Source organism: Hyposmocoma kahamanoa, unplaced genomic scaffold (genome assembly GCF_003589595.1).
Source record: "Hyposmocoma kahamanoa isolate Upper Pololo Valley unplaced genomic scaffold, ASM358959v1 237, whole genome shotgun sequence".
NCBI lineage: Eukaryota > Metazoa > Arthropoda > Insecta > Lepidoptera > Cosmopterigidae > Hyposmocoma > Hyposmocoma kahamanoa.
The window spans coordinates 1,291,998-1,303,277 of NW_020653754.1; the positions used below are offsets into that span (position 1 = coordinate 1,291,998).

Consider the following 11,280-nt stretch of genomic DNA (forward strand, 5'->3'; position numbering starts at 1 on the left):
AACCAATTATATTGTACAAATAAATGAATTTGCTTCAGTAGGTATAGTTATTCATGTTCATACCATGAAGGCAGTTTCACGTACATTTGTTATAGTTGTAGTTTTCGGGTTTGTATACTGCGAAGCACCTATAAAAAGCAATGATAAGCCGGAGAAGTTGGAAAAAGGACGCATGGTCGGTGTAGACACGGTACACGACATTCCAATTAACAAAGACACGATTATATCTCGAAATTTCGTTGACAATTCAAAATTGGACTGGAAAAATGGAAGAAAAGGTGGTATTTCTATAATTTCTGCTATTACAGATGTTCTATGCTATCTTTTTGTAATATATCCGCAGTGTGATGTAAATGCTTTTACACCATATTATGGAAAAACCCGTGATGTTTTGAAGGTAGGTTTTATATGTATAGCGCGTTGTTATCAATGCCTGTGATGTAATTGAAATAAGCGTACCTATTTAAAAGTGGTGAGAAGTATAAAGAATCACCCTAATTGTTCGACGACAAGACAGTATAATAAGAATCTCTTTAAATTAAGAATTTCTTTTTTTTAATTGATTTGCTTCTGATTGATCCAAGGTTGCCAACTAGATAAAGCAAATTAATTAATGTCGCTAAACTTGTAAACTTGAAAAAATCTGAAGTTGTCGCTAAAATTGTATTTTCACTCCATATGAAAAATCGGTTCATTTAATTGGCAAGAACACTTTAGAATCAATACACCTACGATTGAGTAGCGCGTTCACAAAGTCAGCTAAGTTAAAATAAAGTTAAATGTTAAAAGTTGAAACCTAATTAAATTGGCACCAAAAAAGTAGATAGCTAAATGTTTTTGTCGCTAAACAGAAATAAAATGCTCGCTTTTGTTGTCAAAATACGACGACGAAATTTATATTCTAAAGGTAACGTCACTAAATCGCTATAATACCTGCGGAATAATAATTGAGTTGTCCTGATGAATTGATTACCGACAACCACATTCAAGATGTTGTTCCAGTTAATTATAATTAGTTGTGTCACACCTTAAACATTGTAAACGCATTAAGATTTATTGTTATCTTTCATTCAAGGAAAACACGTAAACGTAAAAAAAGAGGACGAACGTGAGCCAGATTGGTCATACAGTTCATTCCCACCTGAAGTGAAAAACCATGTTATCCAGTTTAAGAAAAACATGACCGAATGTTTAAAAGAGGTTCAGGCCAGTGACACTAGGACAGTGAAGCGCCTGTCTCCAAAACAGGAGTCGCCTGTCCATGGAGAATGCTTAATCGCATGTGTTTTGAAGCGGAATGGAGTTATTGAGAATGGAAAAATTAATAAAGGTAAAGAAGTCTAACATATGTACGTAAGAAGATAAAAATTGTTCCATATTAGGCAGGCGCTAAAGTCGCAGCTCCTGATTGGTCAACTCAAGGTCAATTAATTTTACCAGAAATTAATATTACCAGAATTTTTTCATTGTGAATCCACCCTAAGATACGGTGATTAGAGGAGTCACACAGATAGAAAAACGAATGTTGCCAGGCTCTTTGAGTCGAAAACTACGTTTCGTTAACTGAAAAGTTACATTTTCGTTTTATTAAATCAAAATTACTTATATATATTAACGATTTTTTAATAAGCCTAAATTAATTATTTTGTTAAGTCTAAATCCTAATAATAAAAAAGTATATACGCCCAAGAAAAGTCCAAGCTTTAACCAGTAATTGGTTGATTAAATTTTGTTTGCATCTTCTCCAAATAGTGTCCAATTTGGGTGCGTTCGTAAACTATTTGAGGTTTTACAGAAACAAGGTAGTTAATTTTCATAAATCTCATTGATCATTATTCTCAAAAGTTACTTAATTGTGTTATTGCCGCATATACGCAAGAGGGTCAAACTTAACGTAAAATGTAAGAAATAACAACCATCTGGCAACTGTATTGATGATGTATAAAAGGGTTTTAGACGGAATATAACTTGTATTGCATGCAGCAGAGATGGGCAGTGGGTTAAAACCTAATCGTTTTAACCCAATTTTACCCAAAATCGTGGACAGAAACGGCGAATACAGATTTTGGTATTATCCCATACTTATTATAAATTTTGATTACCAAAAAATATTTTTCGGACGAAAATGAGGCGACTCCACATAATAGCCACCTTGCAATCCTGTGGATTCCTACTAGTATGAATGGAAAAGGATGCACATTAGGAATAGTAATTAATGTACATTTATTCCATTAGTACATTAGTGAGATTTTTATGGAGATCGATACAAGTGCATACGATCCAACGACTTTTTTATCGATTTATTCAAATGAGATTTTCAAGCGAATCGGTTGCTTTGAAATGCAAATCGAATCATCTAGATCAGAAAGCAACAAACATTTTATGATTATTATTAAATTTGAGCAAAGCTCGATTTACAATATCTAGTTGAAAACAGTTTTTGTCCTCGATTTCGGAGGTTAATGAGCTTTTAACCCGATTTAACGAAGCGCATCTCTGCATGTACGAAATACACCAGGGTAGGCGATTTTTAACAAATCGTAAGTTGTGAAGTATACAGAAATATTGATTTACAGCAAACCTCATAAACTTGGTGAGCAAGTTTTATGCAAAAGATACAAAACTAATGAAGAAACTTGAGAAGAACATAGACCGCTGCATTGAGCTGAGTCTTAGAATCCGAGATGAGTGCGCACTGGCAGCCCACCTGAACGAATGTACTAACGACCTCATGGCTAGTAACAAGCATAAAATCGTAGTAAATTATTAAAAACACTTGTAATTCATCATCTGAGTCTAAATAAATTAACAACTAGACATTTTTGAAAATTAAGGTGCCGATATCGTCATTCGCATTCCCTGTATTGTCCTTTTCCTTTTCAACTATTACACTATTAGTCGGTCTTTGGCAATCATGCTTTAAGTATTACATCGCGTCACTAACATGGTACATCCAAACACGCACTAACGCGGGAAAAATAACATGACGCCACCGTCTATGCGAAAAAGCACGGAACTAAATCGTGCGTGTCTTCACGAGTTCTTCTTCTGCTTGCGTTGGCCCGTGTACCCACGGCGTAGAAATCTGCCTTCCGAGCAAAGGCGTTCACGAGTCTTCCGCTTTGCGTTGCGGAAAACCTTGCGCGCATGTGCGGCGCCTTGCCTTTGTTTGGCTTGTCGACACTCTTGAACCGGCTGCTGTTCTGTGATTGGCCAGTGGTGCTGTCCTCCGCAAACGTACCTTGTTGCTTACATGGAAATATCAAGCTTGCTAGATATCAAATTCACGTAACCCAAAGAAATCTAACGCAAAGCAAGCGCCCGGCGCAAGCGAGCGACTTGTGAACAGTCTTACCTGCGCGTACGCGACAGAACTTTACGTATACGCGAAGCGAGTCACGCGAGGTAGCTAAAAACGCAAAGGAAAGACTCGTGAACCCGGCATTAGATACCCACTGGCGGATTTACCCTAAGGCCCAGTAGGCTCGGGCTTAGGGCAGCCAATCGTGACAAAAAATTCACTGATGATGACAAGAAACAACTACCTCTGTCTGGCAGATAGCGATAAAATCAAAAACTACTGGACGGATTTTGGTTTCCACCAATAAACAGAGTGCTTCATGAGGAAGAATTAGGTGTATAATTTAGGGTTTGTGTAAGTTGGCTGAAATATGACGATAAAATTAAATGTTGAAGATGTCGGAAAAAATCTTGCTGGCTGGGGCCTTTAAAGTAGTCAAGTTTTCGGGAGAGATTGAAGATTTTTTTTAAATAAAACTACAAATTTCAAAATTTGTAATAATAAAATGTGTAATTATTACTTGATTGCAATTGGCAATTAATTGCCGTAATAACAATATTTTTTCTATGAAAAGCAAAAAAAAACTTCACAGCTGCCAATCTTTCACATCTAAATAGATGTTTCAATATGTTGTTTTGAGTTGTGTGATGTTTTGAGTCGGCTCATATGGATGTGACACCGACCGCTGCCGCTGTCGCCGCGCGCGTTTGCCCGCGCCCCGCCACTCGTTTTTCCGCCCCGGCGGAGACGTCACTAGTAAGTACGTTGACCCCTCAACGTCATTACGCTGCTGTTGCCGTTGCTACCCAATCCACTGCTCCACAACCACAACCCAGGCAACCAACGGAGGGGAAGAAGAAAAAGCGGAAACTCATCTCTGGAGCTGTGTCATCAGTACCACCGAGAGGAGTAGACCAGTGCGACGAGGACGGCTTCAAAAGAGGTGAAAAACAAAAAGAAGTACACTAGCCGTAACCTTAGTGGCACCGCCCCGATTGGCCCCAATCATTTATTGCGTCCAGCGGTACCGACGCCGGTGCTATACGTGTCACGACTTCATTACTCCACAAAGTCTGCGGATATTGTGGAGTACATACGAGTGAAAGCCAAAGCTGCCCTGAGAGTTGAGCAGTTAGAGTCCCGCCACAAAGTGAATTTTAATTCATTTGCGGTGAGAGTACCAACACAACATCTGTCGACCTTCATGAAGGAGGACTTTTGGCCGAAGGCCGCATGTTGAGGCGTTTCCAAGGACGGCTATCGGACACCCACGTTGCGTCACACGTCGCGGTCCATACGTGTAAATAAATTAATTGTTTTTATCATATTATGTATGTTAGTCTATAAGGTTTGTGTTTTATGGGTCTTTTGTAACTTGAAAATAAATAAATAATATTATTTCATATAACTCAATGTCGAAAGCATCTGTCTCTATTTTCCGTTTCTGTATTTGACCAAATGAGAGAGATTCGATTAGCCTTAATTTTGAATTAATTTGATAATAAAGATAAAAATTTGATAATTAATTCGATTCGCGATTGAAATGAATTGATTAAAAAAATCGATAGATCGTATTGAATTGAATCCATCTCCATAAAAATCGAGTCCCTAATTCGTTCCTAAGCGTGACAACTGCCTAAAAAGCTGAAAATGGCGTGTTTTTGAAGTTACGCGTTGCCCTGACTCTGGCGCACAGACTAAAAATCGTCGCGCAAAAGACAGCCATAGATACAAAAGTTGAAGTTACGAATACAGCTTTTACAAAGATTATTTATTTTTATTTTAAGTATATTATGAAGAAAAAACGAAGACAGAAATACTGATGAAGAAAGTTAGAACTATATTCCTCATTTTAAACCAAATTACAAAAGACTTTATCCTGAAAATTCCACTAATTACGAATTCAAAGTTTTTGTGCAAAGTGACAGAAGATAATGTGATTTAAACTCACATGGAACTACACACATGGACTATGGAAACTAAAGGACATGTTACGTTGACATATATAAATCAGACGTTGTATGTATATGATGCATTTCGACGTCGAAAACATAAACATGTTATTGTCTTTTTTTAACTATTACGTGCCGTCTTAAGCCAAAAGAGATAGCATTACATTGGTCTATGTCAAACACGGGAATCTAAAATATGTAACGTCATCTTAAATGCCAACCATCCATTTCGCAGTACATGAGTCATATGATACCGTTGTCAAAGGGAAGTACATCAAATGTCAAAACGAATGTTTTTCCAAATGTACTATTGAATTATTCGCATGTATTATAATTAAATTCGACAAAAATTAGGTATTAATAAAAAACGACCCTGGAGAATTAAGGGATGTGGCTTTAGGAAAGTGCAAATCAATCGAATGTTACATTGCACAGACATGTGTTATTTTTTTGTCTATAAATCACACAATAGCCCAAATATTTCGTGTAATTAGACTTATTTAAGTAGTTTATTTATAAATCTTGCCAAATTTTGCTTTTGTTACTTTAAATTGCCTGTTTGTTTGTATATTTTGATGATTGTTGTTAACGTACATGTTACCGATACATATTATTAAAATACATATTATCGATATTCTGTTATTAAAGCAATTCACTACGAGGTTTTTATTGTTTTATTATTATTTTTTATTATTTCAAGTTTTCCTACAAATGAAAAAAGGAAGAAAGAATGGTTGGAAATCATATATAGGTATAGATAGGGCAATGTTGTGCATTAAAAAAAAATAGGTAAGAGTGCGCATGTCGCCAACAAAGTGCACAACAGTTTGGTGACTATTACTAAATAGGTTACCAGTTAAAATTGCTTGATAGATTGATTTGTTTAAGAAACGTGAATACTAGAATCCGCGGAAATCTAAATAGACTTGTACTTAACAGTTAGTTAAAAGACGTTATGTAAATATGTACTAAAATGTAGGTTAACGGCGTACCTCTTAAAGTAATATTTTATGTAGTAAGTACAGTTAATACTATATAATGTTATATACCAGTAAAGTAGGTATAATTAAGAAAGAATGCGCATGTCGCCAACAAACTGCACGGCAGTTTGGTGACTTTTACTAAATAAGTTACCGGTTGTAATCTTGAAAATAAATTTAAAAAAAAGTTTAAAAATGTTTGTTGACATCTATAGTAATATACCACTTGAGATTAAATTATTAGACTTGTGTTTGTTTAGGCATACTTTGGTAACAGTAAACTAAAGAAACGAAAAAATAGTTTCAACATTCAAGCCATACATTTGCATGTCGATAATGACTTATCGATAGATTATGGTACAACATCAATCCGCCATTTGTAATTATCAAATTTTGGTTATATGCACGTTGATTCTGTAGTTAGGGCAGCTCCTTTCTTTTATTTCTTTTTCCATCCTCTAAGGAATGAATGTAAATCATAAATATTGATTCCCGCCGCTTAAAAAACTTTTTAAAAAACACAAATAAGTGAACTTAAGTTATTTAAGAGAAAATGAAAACATAATGTATTAGAATTAGAGCCAGAATGGAAAATATTATTGAGGATCCCGATAATTAAACGAAGACATGGCTCAAAGGACTTGTATCCAAGCCAAAGCTATTAATTAAAAAAAAAACAACTGACAAATGACAGACAATGTTATCAACGCATGTGGAATTTTGGATCATATATTTTTCGTAGTTCCGTACAAAGAGAATTTAAGCACTACGTTTAGTTCCGTACAAGATGTAATTGCAGTCTGTCGTCTGATTTAGGTGCTCCTTTCTCAAATAACCTTACTATGCATTAGTTTCCTTAAAGTGTTGGGAAGGTAATTTAATTTCGTTATTAATCAGATGACAGGTTCTCGTGGCAGTTATTTTTGGTGATTTCAGGATTTGTGGCTTCAGTCGTAGTTGTCTTTAAATGCGTAAAACAACTGTGGAAATAGTTGTACGAGGTTTGTTATCCAATGGTTTGACAAGGAACTTTCTGTATATGTACGATTTCATGACGAATCAATCTATATTTCCTTGTAGTGTTTCTGATCTCATGATCGTCGATCGTCTGGTGTTTGTTTCCAGTTCTCAGGGCTTATTTTGTAAGAATTAACGCGCATGAGATAACTTGCTAATTACTTTCTTTTTTTTTGTCTCTTCGCTTTTGATGTCAGGATTAGAGAGACAAATTTAGGTGAAAGTATCAAGTTAGCTTTTGTACTGTACATACAAATATTTGGTTGTTGTTTTAAATGAGGTGTAGTGTATACTGTTCGTTTTTTCTTTTCTTTTCATTATATATTTGTCTTTAGGAAATAAAGGGGATATATTTGGTGGGTCAGTCCCTCAGGAGTGATATAATAAATCTGTGACTGGCAGTTAACCCTTTCAAGACGACTTTTTTCAATGAAGAGCAGCTGAAATTTGCAAATTGAGTATCAGTACTGACATGTTTTGTTTAATTTTGATGAAACCTGAAAAATTTTCCGGCTTCATTTTGATTGATTTTCAGGCATGGGATTTATAGTCCCAACAGTCTTTTACGGTTGGTACATTATGATACCAATAGGCTTGTATGAAGTGAAATATATTTCTATTAGGTCATATTTCAGTAAAATAAAAATGCTTGATAATGAAATAAAAAAGTATTTATTCTTACATCTACGTATGGCATAATATACATAGAATCTTATTATCTATGTATGATACGGCGTAAAACAGAAATTGCACAAAGGCACACTACATTGTGCACATATCGTACGAGTACGCCGATCTCTCTTCTGCTGAGAGCATTGCACACACCTCCGTCTTACGAGACCTTCAATGGGCAAGTGGTCAGCAACGTTTGCCAACTCTTTCGATGTATTTGATGGACGACCATAGGATCTTTTCCTTTTCATTTTACTGGTTTTCCGTCCTTCAGAAAGAATTGCTTCTGCCAGTGGAACCAAAAAATCTAGTAGCGGTATTTTTTTTCTGCGCAAATCGTTTTGAATGACCCAGGCATTCACGACTGCGGACATCAACAGTTTGTAAAATACCTTCTTCCACCACTTTGCTGACTTGCGATCGAGATCATATAGAGTTCCCATAGTTCATATAGATTCCCTCCCCTCTATAACATCGGGTCCTTCAAACGTAGTGTGAAGAAGCATTTGGCCAGACCGGCAAAATGATAGTGATGGAGTGAAGATATTTGTGTTTTCCATCCGTTACTCTCATCTCTGGACTGTATTCGCACTTTCCATCAGGCGCGGTGCAGTCATTTTGCCGAGTCACAATAAAAAAAATAAAAAAAAAAAGAGTAGACATTTGATCGGCCATGTCAACACCTCCCATATGTGCATTGTAGAACGCGATACTGTCTGGACATGGTATGCCTAGCTTCTCACCGTTCTTTTGCTTTCGTTGTGTGGTAGAAACGGTAGGAGAATGGCAGTTGCTTAGAACATACACATCTTTGGTACCACGCCATTTGACAAAAAGTGTACCGTTTGTGTTAGTGAGAATTTCCATGTCTCCACGATTCTTCAATTTGTTTTCAGTTTTTGGAATATTTTTTCGCATACAGACGTATGCATGTGTCCACAGCAGGAAACTCAATTGTATCAATGAGATGCACTGATGTGAAAAATCTGTCGAAGCACAAAGACACTTGCGGCTTTTTTATAGTATTTGCAAGTTTCAGTACGACACGTTCTCCAAGTGTACCTTCCTGAACAGTTGTCTCTTTTCCGCAGTAAATATTCATATCATAAGTGTAACCTGATAAAGCGTCACATCTTTGCCAAATTTTTATTCCTCGTTTTACAGGTTTCAAGGGCATATATTGTTTCAGGGTTGATCTTCCTTTGAATTTTGTCATAGATTCATCTATGCTTTGACGAAAACTGTCAGATCTGCAGTTTTGAAATCGCCGGTAGCTATTAAGAATGTCGGAAGTGCAAAATAGGTATTTTACAGGACGAGCAATTAAAGACATTTTTTATCATAAAACTGTTTATTTTTCACATAGAAAAATGAAATTTGGCAAAAGTGAATATTAATAAAATATGAAACAAATAGTAATGAAATAATCAACAAAATATTTAAAAAAATAGGAAAAAAGTCCCATGCAACATTGTTAATCGAAAACATAAAAGAGAAATTGTAGGAAGTGCTACTACCGACTATTTTAATCGGGGAGAATTTTAGCTTTTCGGTTGGATGTGGCACTTACTACGTTTTTCATTGGACTTGACTTAGTTATCTTATGTATGTTATTATCTCACCTCGAGTAAAATGACTAAAATATAAAATATTAAATAGTTACAATAAAATGCAGATTTATTGCTTCAAAATTACTGTTCTCCTTATAATAATTATAAAAATGGAAGTACCTATACTTAGTAGGTAGTTATGCACCATATTGCGTAATTAAAGACTTATTCTATAGGAACATTGGTAAAGATATGTTTAATAATTAGATAACTACCTAATTATAAATAGGAAAAATTGTATCACATGCGTTTTCTTAAATCATTTTTTAATAGTAACTCTTAAAATAAATTGTACTTTTCTTATCTTAGTTTTAAGTCTTAAGACGTCTCATTGCAATATTAATAAACAATCAAAAAGTTAAATAAAGAACTTTAAAAGCTCACATAAAGAAATTACTTTTACACTCAAACATTGCTATAACTTACTCACTATCAGTCTCAGCTTCAGTCTCATTGACTTGAGTTTGGTTTCTTTGAGATCTTTGGACGTGCGGTAAATTTGAGTAGAAAGCGTGATATTTTTGAGGAATAATACCACTATTGCACATATCATTTAAATCTTTATATTTATCGAAAGGAATTAGAATTGGTCCATCGTAGGCTTTCTTTATATCAAATTCTCTTTGTAATCTTTGAGCATTTCGCCTGCCACTTCGCAAAACAATAATAGTTCTCTCTTTCTCTTCCAAATCATATTTATATTCAATTCTATCGGTCTGTTTATGATCTACTCTCACCTCTTTAATCTGATTCCAACGCACTTTTTCATTACTTACATCTTTAGTCCAATTTTTGCCGGATAGTACTGCCTTAAAATCAAATATATCACCAGTTGTCATTTCCTTTACAATGTATGGACTTACTTCAGATTTAGCCCAACGCACTAAACAATACCACTCATCAGGAACGTAAATAAATTTTCTTTGGCTTGCCCTTTCTATAGTTGAGTGCACACTATCGCCCTCATTCTGAGTGTGACCCTTTTCCATGAATCTGTGAGTTATGTTGACATTGAATTGTTTTGCCGCTACTAAATAAAATGCAAAAACAATTCGGTTACGATTTTGAGCCCCACAATTGTCCGACCAAAACCTAAAATCTTTAACTCCATTGGAAGCATGTTCTCTTATAAAATTATATAGACAGCTAGAAACCTCGTTAGATCCTCTTTTAGCGATTCCTTCGTGCCACATATTCAGATTCATTCGTGTAGCATATGCCAACCTTGTCAGCTAATTTATATACGGTAAAGTTAAGGGTTGGTAACTTCCTTTTATAGTAAAAAATGCTCGCTTCACCATGAGGAGTAGTAAGCACTTTTTGAAAGTCAAAGGTGGCTGCTACAACATCGCTATTCTTCTGAGCTTCTTCCTTGTCTAACTTTTTTAGTTTCCTAGCAACCTTCTTGTTCATTAGGTGTTTTTCATATATTTTTCTTTCTTCATCTGTGGTATTAGTCTTATTATTAAATGCGTGACAAACATCACACATATCCTTTTTCGGTTTATATATTGCTATGTTAAAATTGGCATTAACTATTTCTCTATATTGTCTTTTAGTTTGAGCTTTTGTCGTGTACTTATCACCATCAAACCAATCCTGATACAAGCGGAACATTTTGGAAACACTGTCAATACCTTCCAGATACAGTTTCTTAGAATCCTGCCTGCAGTAATGTGACTCAACTAAGGGAATACACTTGACGTGATCACATACGCTTCTTATCATCTCATCATTCATCACATTTT

At 35.3% G+C, this 11,280-nt stretch overlaps 1 protein-coding gene across 1 annotated transcript; it reads left to right on the forward strand.

Annotated features, from left to right (window-relative positions):
- The first annotated feature begins 122 nt into the window (after positions 1 to 122).
- Positions 123 to 2,833, forward strand: LOC113228711. Its single transcript, XM_026462068.1, has 3 exons — positions 123 to 278; positions 1,076 to 1,330; positions 2,577 to 2,833. The coding sequence occupies exons 1-3, from the start codon at positions 173 to 175 to the stop codon at positions 2,768 to 2,770; spliced, it is 555 nt and encodes a 184-aa protein (XP_026317853.1). The 5' UTR covers positions 123 to 172; the 3' UTR covers positions 2,771 to 2,833.
- The last annotated feature ends 8,447 nt before the right edge of the window (positions 2,834 to 11,280 follow it).